This window comes from Hemitrygon akajei, chromosome 11, assembly GCF_048418815.1.
Source record: "Hemitrygon akajei chromosome 11, sHemAka1.3, whole genome shotgun sequence".
NCBI lineage: Eukaryota > Metazoa > Chordata > Chondrichthyes > Myliobatiformes > Dasyatidae > Hemitrygon > Hemitrygon akajei.
In genome coordinates this window covers 75,908,561-75,936,010 of record NC_133134.1, presented here as the reverse complement: position 1 = coordinate 75,936,010, position 27,450 = coordinate 75,908,561, and the positions used below count along the sequence as shown (strand labels likewise).

The following is a 27,450-nucleotide window of genomic DNA, read 5'->3' as shown; positions in this document are numbered from 1 at the left end:
TACGTTGTGTTGTCTCTGCCTCTGACTGCAATTATGTTGTGGTATTGCTCCATTGCCATTTCAATACTCTGTGGCCACTTCGTTCTGTGCCTGACAGACTGGCCTCTGGGTGTATGTGCGTGGTCTCCTGCTGCTGTAGCCCATCCACCTCATGGTTCGACGTGCAGTCCATTCAGAAATGGGCGTCTGCACACCACAGCTGTAATGCGCGGTTATTTGAGTTACTGTCTCCTTCCTGTCAGCTTGAACCAGTCTGCCCGTGCCCCTCTGACCCCTCTCACAGTAAATTTATTATCAAAGGGCATCCACGTCAACCCTGAGCTTAATTTCCCTGCGGGCATACACAGTGAAACGCACTGAAATCAGTGAAAGATCGCATGGACCAACAACCAATGTGCAGAAGACAGCAAACTGTGCAAATGCAAAAGGAAAACAAACACAAAGATTAAGCAATGGATATCGAGGACAGGAGATGAAGAGTCTTTGAAAGCGAATCCATAGGTGTGGGAACATTTCAGTGATGGGGCAAGTGAAGTTATCCCCTCTGGTTCAGGAGCCTGATGGTTGAGGGGTAATAACTGATCCTGGACCTGGTGATGTGAGAACTGAGGTTCCTGTACCTTCTTCCTGATGGTAGCAGTGAGAAGAGAGCACGGCCTGGGTGGTGGGGGTCCCGGGTGATGGATGCTGCTTTTCTGTGACAATACTCCATGTAGATGTGCTCAATGGTGGGGAGGGCTTGACCTGTGACCGACTGGGCCGTATCCACTAAGGTGAGTTCAGCCACAGAACTGCCCCTCAGCAGTTTTTTTCACACCATTCTCTAAATTGTAGAAACGGTTGTAGTTGAAAATACCAGGAGATCAGCAGTTTCTGAGATACTCAAACCACCCCATCTGGCACCAACAATTGTTCCACGGTCAAAGTCACTCAGATCACATTTCTTCAGTAGTCGGGAATCTTGACACCAAAGCCAGAGCACGTCCTTTGAAGTTTTACACCAAGGACAGGGATCCTTTAGACCATCACACCAACAGAATGGTTGGTGTAGACTCCACGACAGGGATGGGAGAGAGGATGTTTCATATGAGTCAGTTAACAGAAAATGGCAAACTCCTGACCGACCTTCTCCACAGACCCTGCCTTCTCTCCCACTCCACAGACCCTGCCCTCTCTCCCACTCCACAGACCCTGCCCTCTCTCCCACTCCACAGACCCTGCCTTCTCTCCCACTCCACAGACCCTGCCTGCCCTCCCACTCCACAGACCCTGCCTGCCCTCCCACTCCACAGACCCTGCCTTCTCTCCCACTCCACAGACCCTGCCCTCCCACTCCACAGACCCTGCCTTCTCTCCCACTCCACAGACCCTGCCCTCTCTCCCACTCCACAGACCCTGCCTTCTCTCCCACTCCACAGACCCTGCCTTCTCTCCCACTCCACAGACACTGCCTGCCCTCCCACTCCACAGACCCTGCCTTCTCTCCCACTCCACAGACCCTGCCCTCTCTCCCACTCCACAGACCCTGCCTGCCCTCCCACTCCACAGACCCTGCCTTCTCTCCCACTCCACAGACCCTGCCCTCTCTCCCACTCCACAGACCCTGCCCTCTCTCCCACTCCACAGACCCTGCCTTCTCTCCCACTCCACAGACCCTGCCTTCTCTCCCACTCCACAGACCCTGCCTTCTCTCCCACTCCACAGACCCTGCCCTCCCACTCCACAGACCCTGCCTTCTCTCCCACTCCACAGACCCTGCCCTCTCTCCCACTCCACAGACCCTGCCTTCTCTCCCACTCCACAGACCCTGCCTTCCCTCCCACTCCACAGACCCTGCCTGCCCTCCCACTCCACAGACCCTGCCTTCTCTCCCACTCCACAGACCCTGCCTTCTCTCCCACTCCACAGACCCTGCCCTCTCTCCCACTCCACAGACCCTGCCCTCTCTCCCACTCCACAGACCCTGCCCTCCCACTCCACAGACCCTGCCTTCTCTCCCACTCCACAGACCCTGCCCTCCCACTCCACAGACCCTGCCTTCTCTCCCACTCCACAGACCCTGCCTTCTCTCCCACTCCACAGACCCTGCCTTCTCTCCCACTCCACAGACCCTGCCCTCCCACTCCACAGACCCTGCTCTCCCACTCCACAGACCCTGCCCGCTCTCCCACTCCACAGACCCTGCCCTCTCTCCCACTCCACTGACCCTGCTCTCCCACTCCACTGACCCTGCTCTCCCACTCCACAGACCCTGCCCGCTCTCCCACTCCACTGACCCTGCTCTCCCACTCCACAGACCCTGCCCTCTCTCCCACTCCACTGACCCTGCTCTCCCACTCCACAGACCCTGCCCGCTCTCCCACTCCACAGACCCTGCCCGCTCTCCCACTCCACTGACCCTGCTCTCCCACTCCACAGACCCTGCCCTCCCACTCCACAGACCCTGCCTTCTCTCCCACTCCACAGACCCTGCCCTCTCTCCCACTCCACAGACCCTGCCTTCCCTCCCACTCCACAGACCCTGCCTTCCCTCCCACTCCACAGACCCTGCCTGCCCTCCCACTCCACAGACCCTGCCTTCTCTCCCACTCCACAGACCCTGCCTTCTCTCCCACTCCACAGACCCTGCCCTCTCTCCCACTCCACAGACCCTGCCCTCTCTCCCACTCCACAGACCCTGCCCTCCCACTCCACAGACCCTGCCTTCTCTCCCACTCCACAGACCCTGCCCTCCCACTCCACAGACCCTGCCTTCTCTCCCACTCCACAGACCCTGCCTTCTCTCCCACTCCACAGACCCTGCCTTCTCTCCCACTCCACAGACCCTGCCCTCCCACTCCACAGACCCTGCTCTCCCACTCCACAGACCCTGCCCGCTCTCCCACTCCACAGACCCTGCCCTCTCTCCCACTCCACTGACCCTGCTCTCCCACTCCACAGACCCTGCCCGCTCTCCCACTCCACAGACCCTGCCCGCTCTCCCACTCCACTGACCCTGCTCTCCCACTCCACAGACCCTGCCCTCTCTCCCACTCCACTGACCCTGCTCTCCCACTCCACAGACCCTGCCCGCTCTCCCACTCCACAGATCCTGCCCGCTCTCCCACTCCACTGACCCTGCTCTCCCACTCCACAGACCCTGCCCGCTCTCCCACTCCACAGACCCTGCCTTCTCTCCCACTCCACAGACCCTGCCTGCCCTCCCACTCCACAGACCCTGCCTTCTCTCCCACTCCACAGACCCTGCCCTCCCACTCCACAGACCCTGCCCTCCCACTCCACAGACCCTGCCATCTAAAACACTGACAAATTTATATAGAGGTGCAGTGGACAGTTTATTGACTGGATGGTATAATAGCCTGGTATGGAAACATCAATGGCCTTGAGTTTTTAAAAAATCCCACAAAAAGTAGTGGATATAGCCCAGTCCACCACGGGCAAAGTCCTGTAATTGGCACAGGATTGAAGCATCTATCATCAGGGATCCCCTTCACTCAGGACATGCTCTCTTTTTAATGCTGCTTTCGAGAAGGTGTTATAAGAGCTTGAAGACTCACCACCAGGATCAGGAACAGTATTACCCATCAACCAGAGGGGAGAACTTCTCTCGCCCCACACTGAAATGTTCCCATAATCTAAGACTCACTTTCAAGGACTCTTTATCTCATGTTTATTGCTTATTTATTATTATTATTTCTTTCTTTTTGTATTTGCAGTTTGTTGGTCTTTTGTATATTGATTATCTGCCTAATTGGTCCGGTCTTTCATTGATTTTGTTATGGTTTTATTGAGAATGCCCGGAATAAATTTTATTTTGAACTTGAAACGCTGAGTATGCGTTTGCAGGCTCCTGTTCCTCTTCCTTCATGGTAGTATCGAGAAGAGGGCATGTCCTGGGAATTGGCCACATTCCTCGACCACGTTACCAGACAGTGAGACTTGGAATGAGACATATTCCCCGACTATATTTTACACCGTTCCTGCCTTCCACCCAAGACCCCGGCGTCTTCCTCCAGTCACTGAACCCAGAGTGACCTTCTTTCCCGAGGACATGTGTGCAGGGAGCCGGGACCACTTCCTGGGCGGTATCCAGCAACGGGACGTAAGGCTACCCACCCCGAACTCCGCTGCTGCCCTCCCGTCGTGCAACGATGGCCGGGTTTAGCAGATGTCTGTGAATTGCCCCAGGATGGGGTGATGCCCCTCTTCCGTTCCGCGTCTTTGCAGGGCGGAAGCACCTTTGTGACGTTAGACCGTATCCTGTATTGGCATGGGACCGGACGTGTCGTCCACCGACACGGAAGTGACGTAGCGAAGAGAGCCGCCGCAGCAACTGTCGGATTGTTCTGGAAGACGGAGGGAAAATGGCGGAGGGTGGAGGGTGAGGAATGGAACTACGGATATGGAGGGAGTCAGGATTCATTAAAGTGGGGAAGGAGAGGGAGTGGGAGTAGAGGGGGATGGGAGCGGGAGTGGAGGGGGATGGGAGAGTGAGTGGAGGGGGATGGGAGCGGGAGTGGAGGGGGATGGGAGAGTGAGTGGAGGGGGATGGGAGCGGGAGTGGAGGGGGATGGGAGAGTGAGTGGAGGGGGATGGGAGCGGGAGTGGAGGGGGATGGGAGAGTGAGTGGAGGGGGATGGGAGCGGGAGTGGAGGGGGATGGGAGAGTGAGTGGAGGGGGATGGGAGCGGGAGTGGGAGTAGAGGGGGATGGGAGCGGGAGTGGAGGGGGAGGGGGGAATGGGCGAAGGAGTATAGATGGAGCGGGATGGGGAGGAAGTAGAGGAGGAGGTGGATGGGGGAGGGAGTAGAGAGGGGGATGGAGGGAGGCGAAGAAGGGGAGATAGGGAGAGGGGAGTGGGGTGGAGGAAAAGGAGGGAGGGGAAAGGAAGAAGAGAGGGAGGAGAAGAGTAGGTATGAGGGGAGAGAGTGGAGGAGGTGGGAGGGGAGATGGCGTTGTGCTGGGGGGAGCGGGTAAAGAGTAAAGGACGGGTTCGGGTAGGGGAGGAGAGTGAATGAGGGGGGGTGCCTGGGGGTTTATGTGAGGGTTTCTGGGTAGGTGGGAAGTAGATGTTTTATAATGAGTGGGTGGGAGACTTGCTTGAGGGTTCTGGTGAGGAGCTGGGAGTGCGATAATGGAGATGTAGCTGGTGCCTATTTCTCAGGACCAGGTGAATGTAGGGACTTTTCCTTTGCAGACGCCGCAGCAAGTGGGACCAGCCTGGGCCTGGCATCAATGGCCTCCTGCCTGGAGTGATGTCCACCCCGGTTTCCATGCCAACGGTGCCCATTGTCCCTGGGGCAGGAGCTCCGAGCGCTGGGGTGGGGCCCGGGGCTGGGGCCCCTGCTTCTGGAGCACTGGACGCAGCGGCAGCCGTTGCAGCCAAGATCAACGCCATGCTGATGGCGAAGGGCAAGCTGAAGCCCAGTCCCACTGTTCCTGAGCAGGTACTAGTCAGCAGGGCACGCACCTCATGCAAGCACGTACCACCCAGAACCGGGCAATACGTCCAGGGCTTGCCAGTGAAGTTTCATCGGTAACCTAGAAGACAAATGCACTGTTCTCATTTATCTTGTGATGTCAGGACCACTTTATGTACATTAGAACCTGGTTTATTATCACAAAGATATGTAGTGAAATTTGTTTTGCGGCAGCTGTACATAGAAAGAACTATAACTTACAGTAAGAAATGTATGTGAATTAAATAACTAATGCAAACTAATACAAAAAAAACTAGTAAGGTAGTGTTCATGTGGCATTGTTTAGACACCTGATGGTAGAGGGAAAGAAGCTGTTCCTGAAACATTGAGTGTTTGTCTTCAACAGTGCATTTATCTTGCGTTTCGACTATTGCTTTTCACCTTGTATGAATCAGAATCAGGTTTATTATCACTGAGATACGTGGTGAAATGTGATATTTTGTGGCAGCTGTACATTACTAACATTTACAAGATTCAAGTATATAAAAAAGTGGGGTTCATGGAATGGGGAAAAAGTCGGGCATGATCATGATACTTGATGGCTGGATGGCATAATTCTGCTCCTGTATCTCATGCTCTCATCTCTCCCTAGAAACAATTGGGGTTTCAGGTGTTTTGTGTGGAAATAAAACATTAACTCATTCCTTCACCTCTGACTCCAGGTGACCATTCTGCCCCTCCTGGGCCGTGCTATGCCAACCAGCAGTCTATGTGATAGGGAGGGGTCAGACACCACCCTTCCCAGCAGGACGCAGGGGAGATACAGCTCAGGAACGGGCCCTTTGGCCCACAGCCTCTGTACTAAATACAATACCAAATTAAACTGAATTTGTAGCGTTGATCTGTTACTCCCACACCTCCCATCGATCAGATGCTAGGATTTCCAAGGGCTCTGGGACAGAGTGTGTGCTTAATGGTGGGTCTAGAGCAGTCTGAGCTCGGCTTCGAGGCAGCAGTGGACAAACGTGCTTGGAAGCATGGTCCCTCACTGACATCTGTTCTAAATGCATGGAGTCCTGTTGATGTGTTGGAGTGTGGGCTGGGACCTGGGGCCCACAACCAGGGTAATATACTAATTCAGCAAGTGTTAGGAAAGCAATCCTAGCCTGTGGCCATTCAGCAGGCAAAAGAGGCCATTCAGTCCATCTTATACATGTTGACCAAGGTGTCTCATCTAAGCTAGTTTTACTTGCCTGTGTTTGGCCCATATCCCTCGTGTACTTGTCTAAGTGGTATTGAATAGCATTGGGGGAGGGGAGAAGGTTTGAGAGGGGGAAGATATGTCAAAAGACCCGCTGCCCCCCCCCCCCCCCGTCTTGCTCCTGTGTCTCTCCTGCTCACTGTCCCATGTTGCTGACATTCTATTCCCTCTGCGCAGGTCTCGCTTCCTGGCAAAATGGGGGCTAGCACTAAGAACAAGGACGACCTGGTTGTGGCAGAGGTGGAGATTAACGACGTCCCTATCAGCTGCCGGAACCTGCTGACCCGTGGACAGACCCAGGATGAGGTGTGAATGGGTGAGGGGGGGTGGTTCATGTCTGTTTGACCCTCTCTCTTCCTGTTACCGTGGTCCCAGACTGACAGGTTCGGAGGATGATGTACTCTCCTTGCCATCATCCTGTTCCCACTGGGTGTAGGGGAGGGAGAGTCTCAATTATAGAGTCACAGGAACAAGCCCCCCCCCCGGCCCAACACATCTGTATAATGTCAGTTGCTACAACTTGTAACCCTTGATGTTTCAAGAGCCTGGATAGATACTTAAGAGTTCAGAACAGTTTAAGGGTCTCTGCTGATCATGATGCCAATTTAAAATAAACATAAACACAAGATGCTGGAAATCCAGAGAAACATACACAAAATGTTGGAGGAATTTAGTAGGTCAGACAGCATCTTGACCTGAGTTCCTCCGATGTTCTTAAACTAAACTTACCTGCCTGCACATTATGCATGCCCTTCCATTCCTTGCATGTTCATTACCTGTTGAAGTCAAAATTACCTTTAAATACTGTGTCTATATTGTCTCTGCCGCCACGACCAACCCACTCCAGGTGCCTGCCAATCTGAAAAAAAAATCACACGCCTTGTGAATTCATACCCCCCTCCCCACCTCACTTTGCACTCTTATTTGACACCTATCCTTGGGGCTGGGGTGGGGGGGTGTTGGTGGGAAAAACTGCCCTATTTATAATGTTATAAATTATAATGCATTTCGTAATGTTATAAGCTATCACGAGTCCCCTCAGCCTGCGGCCTACATTTGTCCAACCCTTCTCCTGTTTGCTCATACCCTCAAATCTGGGCAGCCTCCTGGTGAATTTGTTCTGGATCCTTTTCAAAGCCTCCATATTTTCTGGGGCAACCAGAACGATAAAGATTACATTTATTTTTCACATGTACATCAAACCTTGGAGATGTACAGTGAATTGTGTTGTTAGTATTCCAAGTGCATCCAATCCAAAGTTCAAGTCTACATGACTTGCTGACCGATATTCGGCCAATGACAGCAAGCATTCCTGACACCACCTTTACTACTTTCAGAGAACGATAGACTTGCATGCTATAATTCCTCTGTACATCTGACTAAGGGGGCCGGCCACATAATTCATTCTCTTTACACTTAACCTTCCACAGTGCCGCACCTCACACTTGCCCAGATTAAACTCCCGTCTGCCATTCTCTGACCATATCTGCAAATGTTTTATATCCTCCTATCTCCATCAACAACCACCTTTACTGTCCACAACTCCACCTGTGTTTGTGTCGTCTGCACTTAGCAGCTGATCTCTATTCTTAGAGTATAGAGATGGAACAGGGCATTACAGCTCAGTACAGGCCCCTTGGCCCACGATGTTGTGCTGACCTTTTAATCAATAGCCCTCCATTTTCCATCATCCATGTGCCTATCTAAGAGTCTCTCAAAATGCCCTAATGTATCTGCCTCCACCAGCACTGTTGGCAGAGTACTCATGACTCTGTAAAAAGACCTGCCTCTGATAACCTCCCTGTGCTTTCCTCTAATCACCTTAACAGTATGCTCCTTTGTATTAGCCATTTCTACGCTTGGAAAAAGTCTCTGGCTGTCGTTCTAATCACCTTAACGAGTCACCTTTCATTCTCCTTCATTTCAGAGAGAAAAGCCTTGGCTCACTCAACCTTTCCTTATATGTCATACTCCCTAATGTAGACAACATTTTGGTAAATCTACCCGGTGCCCACTCTTAACCGTTCCATAACCTTCCTATAATGAGGCGACCAGACCAGTACACAGTATTCCAAATGTAGTTTAACCAGGGCTTTTTTGAGCTGCAACATTACCTCACAGCTCTTGAACTCAGTTCTCCAACCAGTGAAGGTCAACACGCCATTCATCTTCTTATCCAAAATATATAAATCACTAACAACAGAAATCCTGGCAATGTTCACAGACCTCCGGTCATGCTAACTCCCTCCTTCACTGCCAGTTTGGAATCATAGCTACTGTGGATCCCATGCATCTTAACTTTCTGGATTAACTACTGAAATGCCTTACCAAAGTCCGTGCAAAAAGTATTTACTGCCCTACACCTCGTCAGTCAGCTTGACAGATTTTGTGACGGTCTCTAGCTCTACAACTGGACCATTTTGTCACAGAGCACTGAAACATGTCCTTCAGCCCAAATTATCCATGCTTACCAAGTCTTGTTAACCTGTGTTTGTCCTATATCCTTTGAAGCCGTTCTTGTCTAGCTGTCTGTACGCAGTAAGTTCTGTTACAAGAGCTGTCTACTCCCACGTGCCTCACAGACCACTTGATTTCATTAGCCAGGTCACTGTTTGTTCCAGAACCCTGCTTTATTTATTTATTCCTTGCGTACCTACTGTGGAATAGGCCCCTCTGGCCCAGTGAGCTGCACCAGCTACCAAACCACCTATTCAACCCAAGGCTAATCACGAGACAATTTACAATGTCCTATTAACCTACTGAGCAGTACGTCTTTGAACTGTAGGAGGAAACCCATGAGCACGTGGGAAGAACGTTCAAGTGCCTAACACAAGTGTTGGAATTGAATTGCAAACTGATGCCCCAAGCTGTAGCAGTGTCACTAACAGTTATGCTACTGTGGCACTTTCACACGAGCTGATTTTATTCTCTTACGGGTTTTGAAGGGTGGGGGGGGGGTGTTGTTTACAAAATCAAATGAAAGTCCTTACCTTTCCTCTGTCTCTTGTTGTGCAGGTGAGTCGGTTATCTGGAGCTGCCGTGTCCACACGCGGGAGGTTTATGTCCCCGGAGGAGAAAGCACAAGCCACCCCTGGGTATGTACTGTCTTAGTAAGCAGTTGTCCCCACCTCCCCCAGAACGCCAGAACCCCATCACTATTTATGGATCCAAATCACCGGGTAGATCTTAAGGCCCAGACACTAGACATAATCTCCAGAATGTGTGCTGGAGGGGCAGTGGTGCTGAGGGATCACCCCACCAAAGGAGGGGTGGGATTGATGGTGAGGGTCACACCATCAGAATGGTTGAGGCCTGGCAAACTGATCTGTTGGGGAGGGAAGTGCCCTGGGTGTGGCTCATCTTTGGAGCGCTTTAAGATGTACTTGGTCATTCAGATCTGTGCAAAGAATGTACAGAGATAGAGTGGCAGTGATACAACACGATGCACACTGCTCTCGTCCGTCTGTCACACTGCTTCAGCCTGCTTATTTATTTTCGCCCTTTTCTCCTGCAGGAGTTCCCAGTATGACCAGTCAGAACAGGCTTCTGTCCTGCATTCACAATGTCTACATCCTTTTATCCACGTTCTCACTCTTTAACCACACCCGTTCACTCAGTGACCAAACCAGAATAGGTTTACTATCATTGTCTTGATGTGAAAATTGTTGCTTTGCAGCAGCAGTACAATGCAAAAACATAAAATTTACAAAATATTTAGTGTAAAGGCAAAAGGAATAAAATTGTTCATGGACCGCTCAGAAATTTGATGGCGCAGGGGAAGAATTATTAATTCGTACACCCCATATCAACCATGGTCACCATTGTTTTACTGCATCAGACCTGCTCTACCTCCCTTTAACTTAACAATCTCCTGTCCTTACCAGTTCTAACAAAGGGTCTCTGACCCTAAGCATCAGCTCTCTGTGACACTCTGCAGACGCTACTCAACCTGCTGAGCGTTTTCAAAATTCAAAAGGTTCAAAGTAAATTTATTACCAAAGTACTTATCTGTCAACATATACTACGGGCATTTCCCCATGGGCATTCACAGCAAATAGAAAGAAACGCAGTTGAATAAATGAAAAACTGCATACAAAGACAAGCAACCAATGTGCAAAAGGCAACAATTTCTCAGCACCTGCAGGTTTGTTTTGTAGGTGCACCGTGGTCCGGAGGAATGTATTTGGTTCTTTCTGTGTACGGTCAGATGACAATGAACTTGAACTCATTGTAGGTTTTCAACTCAGACATATTGACAGTTAGTGCTCTACTTGCTGAGTAGTTGTTCCGGATTCCAGTGTCTGTGGTGTCTTGTGTCTTGTTTTTGATTTCCTTCTGTTCTCTCACTTCATTGTTGAATTGACTTTATTTCTTACATCCTTTACATGAGGAGTAAAAATCTTTACGTTACATCTCCATCTAAATGTGCAATCATAGTAATTTATAATAAATAGGACAGTCAATGTAATATGAAATACGGTCAAATCAGTGTGAGTTAATCAGTCTGATGGCCTGCTGGAAGAAACTGTCCCGGAGCCTGTCGGTCCTGGCTTTTATGCTGTGCTTCGTTTCCCACGATGGTGGCAGCTGGAATAGATTGTGGTTGGAGTGACTCGGGTCCCCAATGATCCTTCAGGCCCTTTTTACACCCCTGTCTTTGTAAATGTCCTCAATCATGAGAAGTTCACAACTACAGATGCGCTGGGCCCTCTGCAGAGCCCTGTGATTGAGGGAAGTACAGTTCCCATACCAGGCAGTGATGCTCCTAATTATGCCAGTGTAGAATATTCTTAGGATTTGGGAGCCCATACTAAACTTCTGAAACCGTCTGCCTTTTTCACCACACAGCTGGTGTGAACAGACCACGTGAGGTCCTCAGTGACGATGTTGAGGAGCTTAAAGCTGTTTACCCTCTCAACCCCAGATCCATTGATGTCAATTCAGGGTTAGCCTGTCTCCATTCCTCCTGTAATCCACAACCAGCTCCTTTTTGCAGGGTTAGTGGGAGTGGGGTGCATGTGGTGTGGCGACTACCTGGTAACTTTATGAATTTTCTTCCTCCTCTCTCTCTGCAGGGACCGTGCCCTCTGCCTCCACATTCAAGGCCAGACACGTGAGGTTGTTGACAGTGAGTATATGCCCATGACATCCTGGTGTTTGTAGTCCAGGCCATTGGGCTCATTCGACAGAGAGCATCCGCTTCTCCAACCTGGGTTCAGACTCCATGACGAAGGGTCTCGGCCCGAAACGTCGATAGTGCTTCTCCTTATAGATGCTGCCTGGCCTGCTGTGTTCCACCAGCATTTTGTGTGTGTTGTTTAGACTCCATGCCCTGGTAGGGTTTCTGGAGGTCCCACGGGCCCCTGCTCACTGACAGTGCCCACCCCACTCTCTGGTTGGCAACTAATGTCTCAGGCCACATCCACCAGTCACCGTGCAGAACCAGGATTCAGTGTGTCCCACTCATAAAATTCCCATCGTCTAGCATTCAGGATTCTGATCGTACCGGACCTGCAGATGTTCCAGACTGTTGGATGTTATTCCCATTACTATTCTGACAGTTTAGTTCAATTGTTTTTATGTTATACATCATTGGTAATTGTTCTGTTATTTTCCATACAATACAGGAGTAGACTGGCCATTTGGCCCATCAAGCCTACTGCACTGTCCAATCATTGTTGATTTTTCTTCAGAAATATCCCCCCCCCCCCCCCCCCAGAACCTTTATTATCCTTAACCCACCTCACTCCCTTACCAATCGCAAACTTTTAAATCTCTCCTTTAAGTGTACCCAGTGACTTGGCCTTTACCGCTGTCTGCAGTTAATTCCAAAGATTTACCATTTTCTGTCAAATTTCTCCTCATCTCTGTTCCACTTCCCGTTATTCTGAGGCTATGTCCTCTGATCTTAAACTTTCCACGTCCTCTATGTCCAAGCCTTTTAGTATCTCCTGGTATTGTCACGTATACCGAGATACAATGAAAAACTTTTGTTGGCATTTTATCCATAAATGATTACAGTAAAAAGAAAACAATGCAGAGTACAGTGTTACATTTACAGAGAAAGGGCAGGCAGAGTGCAGGGGCACTTCAGTAGGTTAGGAGATCAAGTTCATCTTTAGCTTATAAGAGGTCTGATGGCAGTGGACAGAAGCTGTTCTTGACCCTGGCGGATCTGGTAGTATTATATTAGTCTCCAGTGAACACAGAAACTTTTAAGGGACCATGAAAACTGGGGCTGGGTTTCAGGGGAGTGTGGAAACCGGGATCCTAGTGTGTGGGAAAGGATTGTGTGGCTGATCCAAATGCCAATCCGTCAGGATTTTGTGGACAGTAAATTTTTGAGTCTTTACTGTACTGTGGATGGCCGGGCTGCTGCAAGTCCAACTGTGTGAGGTGCTGGGGAACCTGCCACTTTCAGACCTAGAGGGGAGAGTGGGAACACTTGCTGGGCTGAGGCGATGGGTTAGGGTCTGGAGGATGAAGAAAGTGGAGTGCGTGAAGTGTTGTAGCTCTGCTGATACTGTCCTCCTATAGAAACCAGGCTGAGAGAACAAACCTCGCTCTGAGGCATAGCCAGGTGTTCACTGCGCAGCCTGACAGCTGTAAAGGTCGGCATTGCCACTGGGAGTTCACGGTTTCCTGAGGCTGTGTATTACTGTAGTCAATTGTAAAGGGAGGGTTATGGGGTGGAACCAGGGTAGAGGGAGGGGCAGTACTGAGGGAGCATTGCACTCTGGAAGGGGTGATACGGTGGGAGGGACGGTACAGAGAGCATCACCCCGTGGAGAGGCTGTATAAAGGAAGCATCGCACTCTGGAAGGGGTGATACTGAGGGAGCTTCACACCGTGGGAGGGATGGTACTGAAGCAATGTAACACTGGACATGCAGTACTGATGGGGCATTGAACTGCGGGAGGGGCAGTACTGTGGTAGTGTCGCTCTGTTCAAACCTTGGATATTTTTGACAGTATTTACTCCATGACTAAAAAAATAAAACCAGTGGGTCAGGCAGCATCTGCACTGGGGAATGGACAGTTGACATGGAATGTTCTCAACCATCCATTCCCCTCCACAAATATTGCCTGACCAGCTGAGTTCCTCCAACCCTTTCTCTCTGCTTCAGATTTCAGCATTTACCGTCCTGCCTGTCTCTATTTTTCCCTTTCTTCGTTATAACAGATATAAAAGGCAAACTCAGCAGGTGCTGGAAATTTGCAGTTAAATACTAAATCCATTGGGCTGGCCAGTAGGTTGGGCGGTATCTGGAGAGGTACTGTGTTCGGTCAATTACTCTTCACTCAGAGCAGTTCTGATGAAAGGTGACCAACCTGAAACATTAACCCTGTGCCTACACCTGACCTGCTGAGAGTTCCCATCTCACTACCTGCTTGTAATCACATTGTAATTCTTCAGGAGGTGGGTGAGTGTTCCCTGCATTACAGGTATGGTAATATTCCAGGGTCGGGAGAGGTAGTGGAGAAGCTGGCCTCTGTCTTCTCTCTGTTGATATTTCAGTTTCATAAAACTCTGCTTACAGCATGTCTGCAGTATTGCATTCAACTCTGGTCGCATCTTTATAGGGAGGATGTAGAGAGGGTATAGAAGAGGTTTACCAGGACGTTGCCTGAATTAAAGGGCATATGCTTTTAATAAAGGTTGGATGAACTAGAATAGATGTCTCCGGACTGGTGGTGGCTAGGACATTTATAAAATTGAGAGGCATGGATGGGGTAGAATCATTCACCTAGGATAGAACTGTCAAATACTAGAGAATGTGTATTTAGGGTGATGTGGGGGGAATATTCAAAGATGATATGTTTCTTAACACAGAGTGGTGGTTGCCAGGAATGCATTGTCAGGTGGTGGTGGTGGAGGCAGACACAATAGAGACATTTAAGGGACCTCAAATGAATGTGCAGGGAATGGAGGCATGTGATCCACTTGCAGGCAGAGGAATTGGGTTGGTTTGTTAGTTTGGTACAGCCTGATAGGCTGAAGGGCTTGTTCCTGTTCTGTGTTCTATAGGCTGGAGTGAGCATCAGGGCCTTGAATCCAGTCCTAAATAAGAAGCCAGTACTTTTGGAAGGTCAGGTGGAGCCTGGGATGAGAGAAGCAGGATTAACGTTTTGAGTTGGGGAACTGTACTTGGAAGATGGCACATCGAGCCAAGCTGTGCTTTCCTCTCCACAGGTGCTGCCTCACCTATAACTGTCAGATTTCTAGCAAGCTCTATATGGCATCCTGTTAAAGGGTGCTGGACAGAGTCAGCTGCCTCAAGTGTCCGTGTCAGTGAGGGGATCTGTTGGAGGATTGGGGTACTCACGGACTCTGCACTTTGTACTAAAGCAAACACGAGGCAGATTTGTCATTTGCATTCTGAGTTCTTCCAATTCCTCTTCGCAGAGGCTGTTAACCGAATTAAAGAGATAATCGCGAATGGAGTAGTGAAGGCCCAGATCTCTTCCGCCTCCACATTCAATGATGCCATGGTTACCGTGTACCATCAACCAGCCCCAGCTGTCCACCCTTCATCCGCCACACCGAAGTCACAGGCTGGGGTAAGTCTGGAGCAGTGTCACTGTCACCCTGTCCATAGATCCTCACTTTGCCCTGGGACTGTGATGGGACATTCCACATTCTGTTTTGAACCTGTATTGTACTTGTAGTAAGCAAATTGTGTTGTTCCTGCTCTGGGAATGTTTGATGGAATAGTGTAGTGACAACCCTATTCTGTGTTAGTGTAGGGAGAGCTTGATGCTGTACCCAACCTGTGTCTTACTCTGGGATGTTTGATGAGACAGTATAGGCAGAGCTTGATACTGTACCCAATCTGTGTTACTTTTCTGGCCTTTGAACCTTTGTTCTCTGTCCAATCTGTTTCCTACTGTGGGTGCAGTATTTTCCACTCAGCATGTCTGAGAGATCTGGATTAAGAATTGGAGTGTGTACAGTGTATGTGGCTCTGCTGAAACTGTTCTACACAAACTGGGCTGATGACAGGTATATGGGTTATATGGGAGTCAGGGTTTGAGGGTCGGCACAACATTGTGGGCCGAAGGGCCTGTAATGTGCTGTACTATTCTATGTTCTATGCTGAAGCTGATAATATTCATCCTTTGGATTGAAGACTTTAATGCGGGCTGGCTGGCTGCTTCTTCACCACCTGTGTTAAACCACTGGTACTGATTGGGTAGGGATATGCCTATCCACTGGATCCTTATCCTATCACCTCCTACAGCTTACTACTTTCTGTCCAGAGACTCCCTCAAGCTCTACCTCCCTGTAGCTGGTCACCAACATCCTCCCATCTGAAATTTCATCCATGATTTCACAATTTTGCAAGTGATTGAGGCATAAAATAAAACCTGGAAGTGAACAGGGATTTTTGAGGTGGCATGAGTCAAATTGCAGAGATGGCTGAAGTCAGGACTTTCCTCGAAAGTTGGTCAATATACACAGATGAGGCAGAAGTTGTGGTGGAGATGTGGAGAAACTCTCTTATAGTTTTGTTTCCTTGGCCGTCTCTGCATAATATGCTTGGTGCATCCATCACAAAGGCTGTGGAAAGAATGCCCACAGTCCAACACCATTCCATCAGTACTAATCACAAACTCCAGAGTCTGGGTCTCTATACCACCCACTGCAATTGGATCCTTGACTACCTTATTGGGAGACCACAGTGTGGATTGGTAATAACAGACAAATATCAAGGATGCATGCTTAGCCCACTGTTCCACTCTGTCTGTACCCACGACTGTGGATAGGTACGGGTCGAGTAAGTACAATCTCAGATGGTGGAGTGGGAGTGTACGGGAATGAGATGGATTGAGTGGTGTCAACACAACATCAGCAAGACCAAAGCACTGATTGTGCACTTCGTTCGGGAAGGGGAGGGGAGGTCAGGAGAATGCACACCAGTTCTCATTGAGAGATCAGCAGTGGAAAGGGTGAGCAGCTTCAAATTCCCACGCATCAATATAGGCCAACACATTGATTCACTCATGGGCACACCCGCAGCTCTATTTCATTAGGAGTTTGACGAGGTTTGCTATGTCACCAAAGACGTACAGTGGACTGGTTACATCACTGTTTGCTATAAGGATTGCAAGAACCTGCAGAGGGTTGTAAACTCAACAACTCCCTCACAGACACCACCCTCCCCACCATGGAAGTGCCCCAAGAAGCTGGCATCCATCATTAAGGACCCTGTCCATCTGGCCCCACGCTGAACGATTCAGAAACAGCTTCTTCACCAATTTACTAGTCTTTGGTGACATACCAAATCTCATCAAACTCCAAATGGAGTATAACCTTCTTGTGAAAGTTTATTTTTGACATGTATTTTAAAAAGTCTGTATAATAAGCCTCTTCTCTCACTCTGCAGATGCATTACGTCCAAGATAAAGTGTTTGTGGGTCTTGAGCAAACCACGCCGGCCTTCAACATCAAGGAGAAAGTGGAGGGTCCGGGGGGCTCCTACCTGCAGCACATACAAGCTGAGACGGGTGCCAAGGTCTTCCTACGTGGCAAGGGTTCGGGCTGCTTGGAGCCTGCCTCTGGGAGAGAGGCCTTTGAGCCAATGTATATTTATATCAGGTATCCAATGTGTTTTCAGCTTTTTTTACAGGGTCATGGTGAGATTCAGGAAGGAGAAAGGCCTTTTCAGCCCACTCAGTCCTACATAGTAACATTGGGCAATTAACCCACCAACTTGCCCACTCTGGGGCAAGGAGCTGAGGGAAATCCACTGAGACAGATACGCAGCTGGAGGTTGAGATAGAACCTGACGCTGGGGCTGTGAAGCAGCTGGTCTTCAGGCTACACCATTATTGCTTGGTATTTGTATTCTCTGTTTTATCTGTCAACCGTTATGTGTAGGTGAGCGTGCTCTGTTTAAACTCAATCATAGAGCCGTCACGCAATGATTGGTGCAGGATCTGAAACTGCAGCATTGGTATATCTGAAGTTAGGATTGAACGTCGAGGGCCTAGAGGAAGATTGACTGTTTAACCCTTGCTGAACCTCTACCATGCGAGCATGTCACTGGATCAGAGGAGGAGTTTGTGGGACTGTGAAACTGGGGCTTATCTTGTGCTGTCCCTACCCTATTTGAATATCATGGGCAGTGACTGATGGCATGGGTAATTCTGGACCCTGCATTGACCTGTCTGTCTCTTTCTCTCAGTCACCCCAAGCCAGAGGGTCTGTCGGCTGCAAGGAAGCTGTGTGAAAGCCTGCTGCAGACTGTGAGTAATGGGTGGGTCGTTGGCGTGTGTCTCGTACCCTGACATCCTGCACTTTAGCCTGTTTCATGGTGAATATGCAGGCAACACAAATCCATAGGGATATATGGGTGGGTGGCGAGGTGAACTCGTGGTAACCAACTTCACCTGTCCACTCATAAACTGTGGTTGTTCCTGGTGCTGTCTACATTCTCCCTGTGACCACATGGGTTCCTTTGGGTGCTCTGGTTTACTCCCACATTTCGGGTTAGGGTTTGTACATTGTGGACGTGCTATGTTGGCCCAAAGAAACGTGGTGACACTTGTGAGTTGCACAATCCTTGGACTGTGTTTACCGTTGACCAAACGATGCATTTCACTGTACGTGTGACAAATAATCTTAATCTTAACCTGCTACCACCCCTGGGTTTAATCTGACCCTCTGATCTGTGTCCATACGGCATTAAGTTTGTGAATTTGGGCCTTCTGGAGTCGGTTGTGCGTTGATTGCTTTTTACATAGACAGAGGCCGTTTGGCTCTGTAGGTCTCTGGTCACTGGGTCAATTTTCTCCACTTATTTCCCTGTAATTTATTCTCCTTCAGAGAGTGCCAGTGACTGGTGGTGTTCTGCAGGGTTGGTGTTGGGGTTGCTTTTTACGTTAGATGCGGCATTTTATGTGCCCAAGCTTCTGGATGATATGAATTTAGGTGTTGAGGAAGTAATGAGGCTTCAGAAGGACTAGGACAGATTGGAGAATGGGCAAAGAAGTGGCAGTTGGAATACAGTGTCAGGAAGTGTATGGTCACACACTTTGGTAGAAGGAACAAAGGTGTAGACTACAGTACTGTGGAAAAAGCACAATATATAGCTAGGATGCCCAAGACTTGAATAATACACGAGTAATTTTATGTATTGCACTGCACTCCGGCCACAAAAAAAAGACACATTTCGTGACGTGAGTGATAGACCTGATTCGGATATGGGTCTCTTGTGGACAGAGAGTGGAAAGGGGGCTGGGAGAGGGTAATTATAGTTGGGGAAAAAGGGAAGAGAGAGGGGAAGGAGCAGGAAGTACCAGAGGGACATTCTTTGTAATCAAATGACCCTAGCTGGTGTCTCAGGGCTGGGTGTGTGTCTGCTTCTGTGCCACCTCCCCCCGGCCCCTGGCAGTTCTCTGTCACCTGTCCCACGTCCCTCCCGTAGCTCTCCACCCTCACCCTTCCCAACATCCTTTGCTCCCGCCAGAGTTCCAAGCTTGGGTGGTGAGGAAGGCAAATGCAGTGTTAGCATTCATTTCAAGGGACTAGAATATAAAAGCAAGTACGTAATCCCGAGGCTTTATAAGGCAGTGGTGAGGCCTCACTGACCGAGTATTGTGAGTGGTTTTGGGCCCTTCATCCAAGAAAGAATGTGCTAACATTGAGCGTTCATGAGAGTGAATCAGGGAATAAAAGGGTGGTTGTATGAGGAGAGTTTGATGGCTCTGGATCTGTACTGACTGGGATTTAGAAGAATGAGGGGAGAATCTCTTCAAAACCTATTGAATGTTGAAAGGTTTTGAAAGACTGGATGTGGAGAGGATGTTTCTGATAGTGGGAGAGTCTGGACTAGAGGACACAGTCTCATAATAGGGGATGTCCATTTAGAATCAAGATAAGAGGGAATTTCTTTAGCGGGTGGGTGAATCTGTGGAATTCATTGCTACAGATAGCTGTGGAGGCCAAGTCATTGGTGTATTTAATGTAGAGGTTGACAAGTTCTTGATTAGTCAGGGTGTGTAAGGTTATGGGGAGAGGGTAGAAGAATGGGGTTGAGAAAGAAATGGATCAGCCTTGATAAAATGGCAGAGCTGGCTCAGTGGGCCAAAAGGTCTCATTCTGCTCTTATCTCTTATGCTCAACAACTGCCCCAGATTCCACCCCTCACCCACACATGGGGGCAGTTTATATCAGCAAATTAACCCCACAGGCCCAAACGTCATTGGATGAGCACCTGGGGGGAACCTTGCAGTCACAGATGTGTCCGTAGAGGAATATGGACACACAAGGTGCACGTAGACATACAGAGACAGAGATTGGGATTGAACCCTGTTCTCTGCAGCTATGAGGCAACAGGACTACCCGCTGCACCGTAGCACGACAAGTAATGAGTGGAGTGTGCAGTGTGCATTCTAAATGATTGAATTTCCTTTCTGTTTCCATTCAGGTTCACAGTGAGCATGCCAGATTCCTCAGTCAAATGAACTCTACAGCCATTCCACCTCAAGGTAACTTCTGGGATAAAAGTGGACTAAGGCTTTCCTGTCACAGATACCCTGGCCCATCCATCTCCTTTACAGTATCCTTCCGCACATAGGAGTCGAATTAGGCCATTTGGCGCATTGACCCTGCTCCATCGTCCCATCCTGGCTGATTTACTCAACTCCATTCTCTCCATAACCTTTGCCCTGACTAATCAATAGCCCATCAGCCTACAATTCAAATATATCCAATGACTTAAACTTAACAGCGGCATGTCACAATGATTTCCACAAATTCACCACCCTCGGGCTAAGGAAATTCCTCCTCATCTGTTCTAAAGGCACAGTTGATAGCTTTCAATAAGATTCTCACCTCTTTCTGCTAAAGTCCAGCGAGTACAGGCCCAGAGACATCAACAGCTCCTCACTAACCCTTTCATTCTCAGGATCATGCTCGTGGACGTTTTCTGGACCCTCTCCAATGCAAGCACATCTTAGATAAAGGGCCCTAAACTTCTCACAATACTCTGAGCAGTCTGACCTTCAGAATTATATTCTTGCTTTTGTACTCTAGTCCTCTCAAAGTGAATGCTAACTTTGTATTTGCCTTCCTTACCACTGACTCAACCTGCAAGTTAACCTTTGGGGAATTCTGCACAAGGAATTCCAATTAACTTTGCATCTTTACTGCTCTCGATTTAGAAAGTAGTCTTCTGCTGAAGTGCATGACCATACACTTCCATCTGTCCATTCTCATAATCTGTCTAAATCTTTCTGCAGGCTCCCTAACTGACTCTTCTAATCCAGGCAACATCCTGCGGAACTATTTCTGCATCCTGTACAAAGCCACCACATCCAGAACTGCACACGGTGCTCCATGTAGAGTCTAACCAAAGTTTTATACAGATACAGCAGCACTTCCTGACCTTTATTCAACTGATGAAAGCAAGCCTTCTTTGCATCCCTTGCGTTGCTACTATCAGGGAGCTCTGGGCTTGGATCCCTCTGTACCAAGGCTCCCACCATTGACTGTGTGCACTCCTCTTTTGCTTTCCATTACAGGTTACCAGCAAGTGCCAGGAGGGGTTCCTCAGCAGCCCTATTACCCAGGCCAGGGGTACCAGCCCGGCTACCCGATGAACCCTGTTCCTATCCAGCCCTCTCCGAGTTCGTACCCGAGGCAGTGTGGCCCCAACACCGCCCCCTTCCCTGTGTCAGGGGCTGCACAGCCGATGGGGGTCCCTACACAGGTGGGTGATGGCAGGTGGGGCAGAAGCGGAACGTTGTGCGTTCGTGGTGGGGTTAATTGCACGTGCAGGCCTCAAGTGGGCTGGGTCCATGTTCGTAATGTCGGCATTGGCGTCCAGATTGGATCCGCGTCCACCATTCCCTCTCGTGCCTCTGATTGAGCAGAGGTCAGGTGGGCCTTCGCCTTGAGGCCTGCCCTGGACGATTACCTCACATGGGTGCTTGGTGGAGGAGGGGGTTTGGGTGCTAGGAGCCTCATGCCGCACATAGTAATTTCCACCCATGTCTGCCGGTAGACTGCCCCCGGTGTTGGATACGCGCCACCTTTACCCGCCAGTACGGCCAGCTACAGCGGAGTGCCAGCCACAGGGAGACCTGGACCCCCACTGCCCCCACCTCAGGGACAGAAGAGGCGTTTCACGGAGGAGAGCGAGGAGGAGCCACCGCTACTGGGTTACCAGGTGGGAGACATGCCCCTTCCTGTGGCGGGGAAACGGAGACCACTCTGTCCTGATTTTGGGTGGGAGGGGCCACTGGCCAATGCTCTCTGCTGAAGACCCCTCGGGTACTCCCCAAACCCTCATTCCCTTCACAGAAAGAGGCATACTCACGACAGTCCCATCCCAACAACGAGACCTCCCTCTAAACAGATCATCTCCACCCTGCAAGTGCAAAGACCACCCGTGTGTAACAGGCTAGGGCTGTAAATGTGGAAAACGATGGGTGCTCAACCCCAGAGAGTGGAGGGGCAGTGGTCAGGCATCGTGAAGTCTGTTGTTGGCGCCCACGCACACTCACAGGCGCACACACTATGATCCAATCGAGCTGTGTTAAGAGGGCCTGTGATGGGAACGTCAGCCAGCATACAATGTACTCATCAGGTTTCACTTGTGGCTGGGCAACAGACGATTCTGCCCAGTTAATGCTATAGAGAGAGGGAAGTGCTGAGAGTTCATGGGCAGCAAAAGTCACCCTCAGAGTGAATCTCCCTCTACACCGTCCCATCACACACTCCCGGGGTCAGACACAGAGTGAAGCTCCCTCTACACCGTCCCATCACACACTCCCGGGGTCAGACACAGAGTGAAACTCCCTCCACACCGTCCCATCACACACTCCCGGGGTCAGACACAGAGTGAAACTCCCTCCACACCGTCCCATCACACACTCCCGGGGTCAGACACAGAGTGAAGCTCCCTCCACACCGTCCCATCACACACTCCCGGGGTCAGACACAGAGTGAAACTCCCTCCACACCGTCCCATCACACTTTTGGAGTGTGGTCAGCAGTAGAAGTTAAATTGGAAGCTTTAATTTGACATCAGTGTCCATGGAGAAATTTCAAAGCTTAACTTCAAACCTTGCATTAAGAAGAGCCAGTGGACCTGTAGCCAGTTACTGCTGCATTGTCTTCAGCATAGACGTGCTGGGCTTAGCTGGGTAAGGGCTGCATGCGGTAAGCTGCTATTCTTCGGGAATACTCCGGTGAGCAGTAGGTGATTGTTTAACTGAGGCACTGAGCAGCAGTCTTGGCCACATGGTTCATTACAGTTTCTCCTCCCCCCCGCCCCTCCTCCAAGGATACAGTGCAGGGGTCAGCAGCCTGAGATCCACACGCATGAGGCTTTCCTTTGCCCAAGAAAGGGGGCGCAGCGGATTTGAGGGCACCCCCTTTTTGTAGATTTGCGTTAGTGAGGGAGTGTTCACGTCTGCAGCCTAGCAACAGGATGTTGCGGTAGGGAGCATTGTTACTGCTGCTAATCCTGCTGCTTTTTTCTGCTCATAGCATGGACCCATTCATATGACTAATTTAGGTACAGGGTCCCCTCAGACTGGGAGAAGTGGAGCTGGTGTGATCTTCGCCGACTCCTGCGGCAGGGAGAAGGAGACGGACAGGTAATTCTGCTTGTTTCACGCGGCCATGTTTCAGAATCTAGTGCAAAATAACATTGTTGGAGGGACCCCGTGTCGAGCAGTGTCTGTAGGAAGGAATGTCTCATCAACATTATTTCAGGCTGTGTGCAGATCAGCCAAATTTTTCTTCTCTATACAGCAGTAATTTAGTGCACAATATTATGTCAACCTTTAAATTTGCTCCAAGATCAATCTAACCCTTCCCTCCTTTGTAGTCCTCCATCTTTCTATCACCTACATGCCTATCTAAGAGTCTTTTAAACATCCCTAAACTGCCTCTACCATCTGGATCACACCCATCACACTGTGTAAAATGACTACTTCTGGCAAACCCCCTATACTTACTTCTAATCAAAGATTCATTTATTATTCGTATACAACTCTTCAACACCTTCCCTATTTGCTTCCACACACCACCATCCTCTCCTATCAGATCCTTCCATCTGTGGCCTCTGGTTGCATTGCCTCCCACCTCCCAGCCTCTGTCGCTGTTCTCTCTTCCGCCATCTACCTGTCACCCCCTCTGCTCACTGGGATCCAGATACAGCTTTCCCAGCTCTTGCCCTCTTTCAGAGATGCACTTTCGGTTCAGTGAGCCCATTCCATCCAGTTATACCCAGGTGACCAATTAACCTACTCATTGGAAACCCACATGGTCACGGTCAATGTACAAACTCATTGCAGACAGAGTTGGCAATTAAACCTGGGTTACTGATGCTGCTGTAGCATTACATTAACCACTACCATGCCAGCCCCTATTTAAACCGGTCTCAGTAAAGATAAAGCGGTTTGGCCCAAACCATCAGTTTCCCTCCACAGATACTGAGTTCTTCCAGCGTTTTGTATTGTGCTGCAGATTCCAGTGTCCTCCAGGACAATTTAGGCAGCAGATGTTGCCAGGATAGTGTTGTTGCTGCTGGGACGGTTGGGGTCACTAACTGTGGCTATGCTGTGTTCTACCCAGGCAACTGATGCCTCCCCCGATGCCGCTGCTGGACAAAGGATTCCCACAGTCAGATGACCAGCGTCACATGTACGGGCCCTCGGCACCATTGGGTGAGTGCGTCTCTGGGCTTCGGCCCACGCATGGTTTGGGACCTGGATAGGAACAGCAGCTGCAGAACCCAGGACTTTTCCTAGCACACGCCAGGGGGTGGGGGTTGTCCTCCTCACCTAGACTCTGTATTTGGAAGTTCACTCCTTCAGGAGAGGGTTTATAAATGTGGGAGTAGGGTGCTGTGACTGGAATACTGGGGATACATAATCTGCCAGGTGTTAGTCTCACCAGACTAGATCTAGGCCCTGAATCCTATCCACTGCCACAGAGTTCCTGCTCCCCATCGCTGCCCAGAGTCCCTGGAGTTAGGGGGGGTGGAGAATCAGCCATAGTGATGCTCTACCCATCACTGCCTAGGGTTAGAGAGAGAGGGTGGAGTCAGCCAGGGTTCCTGCTCCCCATCACTGCCCAGAGTCCCTGGGGAATCGGCCATGGTTCATGCTCTACCCATCACTGCCCAGTCCCTGGGGAATCGGCCATGGTTCGTGCTCTACCCATCGCTGCCCAGAGTCCCTGGAGTTAGGGGGGGTGGAGAATCAGCCATAGTGATGCTCTACCCATCACTGCCTAGGGTTAGAGAGAGAGGGTGGAGTCAGCCAGGGTACCTGCTCCCCATCACTGCCCAGAGTCCCTGGGGAATCGGCCATGGTTCGTGCTCTACCCATTGCTGCCCAGAGTCCCTGGGGAATCGGCCATGGTTCATGCTCTACCCATTGCTGCCCAGAGTCCCTGGGGAATCGGCCATGGTTACTGCTCCCCATCACTAACACTATTGTTACTGTGAGGACTATAGGGAAGCTTTTACATAGGGAGACTGCACAGAGCGGTAGGTGCAACTTCCCCTCTCGCCACCCAGACTGCCGATCAGTGACGGGTCCCCTACCCTCAGCCCTGCACGTGGGAATGGGAGAGCCGCCAGTGCCGGTTCTAACATGGCCTTTCTCTTTGTGTTTTTTTTCTCTCTCTCTTTCTCTCCCTCTCCATGGTTCTGCTGTCGCCGTGGGGATGGATCACTGATTGTGCCTGCCTGCCTTCTATGTGTCGGACGCACCACGTGGACAATGAAAACGGCGACAAATTCTCCCCCCTCAATAACAAACTGGTTTTCTTTCCCTTGAGCCATTGTTTCTTGGGACTATTTGGTGTATGTATGTATGTATGTGTGTGTGTCTGTGTGCTTTGTGTGTGTGTGTCTCTCTCTCGTTCTCTGCCCATCTCTAGATCGCCCAGAGGAACCGCTGGCCAAGATGCGGAGAGGAACCGATCAGGGACCACGACCGCTCTATGGACGACAGCAAGCGGAAGACGAGGAGGAGGCATCTCGGCGGCGAGAGGCGGCACAGAACTGGAGTGCTGGCTGCCGATACGCGATGCCCGCCCAGCGGCCTCAGCAGCAGATGCCCTTCTGGATGGCACCTTAGCTCCTGCCCCTTTCTGTCCGGCCTGGGACTGAGGGCCAGAAGCAGACCAGCAGCCCCCTAACCTGCCCACAAGCATTGCATTGGCCCTGGGGAACTGTTAGCATGCAACTGCACACCCAGACAGTGTGATGGGTGTGGTCCAAGGCCATGGGCTGTTTCAGCACCAACGTTATTTGTGTTTGTTTGGGTGGGGGGTGGAAAATCTGTCCAAAACTATTTAGTTCTCTAAAAGTTTGCTCTCCTCTGCTTTTAATCTTTGTTTAGCTGGTAACTGGGGCTGACGTTGGATTGGGACAGTGGGGAGGGGAGCAGTGAGAAAGACGAGGCAGTATTGGGAGAGGGGATGTTGAGTGGTGGCAACTCAGGGGCAGCACAGAGAGAGGGGCAATGTTGAGAGGGGGTATTTGGGGGGAGTGTCAGTAGTGAGGGAGAGGAGAGGTGGGGTCAGTACTGAGTGTTACCCGCTATCACCCTGATGAGAGGCGATGCCACCAGTAGCTTGGCTGCTCACACACTAGCCCCTCAGCCCAAGTGCCCAGTGCTGGTAGTGCACAGGTGGCGATGCTGCAGCCAGAAGACTCATGGTGCTGTCTCTCCTGCTGGCTGCGATTCTACATCGAGTATCGGAGTCAGCAGCAAACTCTGGGGTCTTCACGATTCCTCCTCAGATTTCTCGGGCGATGCTGAAAGAGTGTCAGTCTGTCACAGGGACAGAGCATCTCCCTATTAGAGGGGCAGTACCAAGAGTGCTATTCCTCACACCCCACCCCTCTTCTCCCAGAGGACACCTCACTGCCCAGTCCGTGAAGCAAGCTAAAAGATTTGATCAACGAGCATCACTGAAGGCCTTGCCGTGTCGCAGTGGGCTGCCGTTCCCCTGGCAGGGTGCCGTGAGGTGACTCCATTTTGCTTGTTTTGGAGAGTCTGAGTTGGGTGTGGGGTGGCTGAATAGTGAGAACGTTAGAAGCACTGCATGTTCCCCCCCCCCCCCCCCTACCCATATAAGCATTGGACATATGCCTAAGCCACTCCGGCCCAGGCTGTTTGTGTTGGCCTCGGTCCGTGACAGGGCAACTGCGGGGTGTCGAGACCTTCTATTCTCTGGCCTTCTGTAAATACTGTGACAAATATTTTATTCTGCCCTTTGTAAATAAAATGAAGCTGAACCTTGTTCTTTTTCCTCCTCTTTGATTTCTCAGTGCCTCAGCCACACTGGTTCTTACCTGCCAGATCACTACACTCCACGTCCCCTGGGAGAACCGCCAGCCCCTGAAGCTTGGCAGTTTCAGTTGCGGGATGTGTTTCCTCAAAGGGACAGATGGGAATTCACCCACTTAATGGACCTTCTCGCACAATCAGGACTTGTGATATGCACCAGCTGATCATATGACCATCCACCATTTGCTCCTGTGGCTTCATGTGACTGGTGGTGGTGGGGGGGGTGTTGAACAAGTGCTACTTTGTTTTACAAAACTGAAAAATGTTTGTTTATACAACATTTACAAACATTCTGTATTTACAAGACAATAATTCAAATTAAAATATGATTACTACAGTCTAAAAAAGTCAATCCCCTGGAGAGGTACCGCTCCAGGAAATCCTCCACAGTATCCATTTTGACCAATGGTGATCTGTGGGCCTTACACCTCCTTTGATAGAGACAT

General features: G+C 50.1%; 1 protein-coding gene across 4 annotated transcripts; it reads left to right on the top strand.

The window, feature by feature from the left end:
• The first annotated feature begins 4,255 nt into the window (after positions 1-4,255).
• khdc4 (KH domain containing 4, pre-mRNA splicing factor) lies at positions 4,256-27,339 on the top strand. Of its 4 annotated transcripts, XR_012100798.1 has the most exons (15): positions 4,256-4,381; positions 5,197-5,446; positions 6,858-6,986; positions 9,696-9,775; positions 11,756-11,808; positions 15,087-15,241; positions 17,068-17,279; positions 17,869-17,929; positions 20,113-20,173; positions 21,209-21,396; positions 21,691-21,855; positions 23,181-23,290; positions 24,273-24,364; positions 25,587-26,681; positions 26,986-27,339. XR_012100798.1 is itself a non-coding variant. In XM_073061168.1 (14 exons), exons 1-14 carry the CDS (start codon positions 4,365-4,367, stop codon positions 25,784-25,786), a joined length of 1,773 nt encoding a protein of 590 aa, XP_072917269.1. In that variant the 5' UTR covers positions 4,256-4,364; the 3' UTR covers positions 25,787-26,957. The 4 variants fall into 4 exon arrangements, 3 of the variants coding, with proteins under 3 accessions (XP_072917269.1, XP_072917270.1, XP_072917271.1); XM_073061168.1 differs by lacking the exon at positions 26,986-27,339 and having other exon boundaries at positions 25,587-26,957; XM_073061169.1 differs by lacking the exons at positions 21,691-21,855; positions 26,986-27,339 and having other exon boundaries at positions 25,587-26,957.
• The last annotated feature ends 111 nt before the right edge of the window (positions 27,340-27,450 follow it).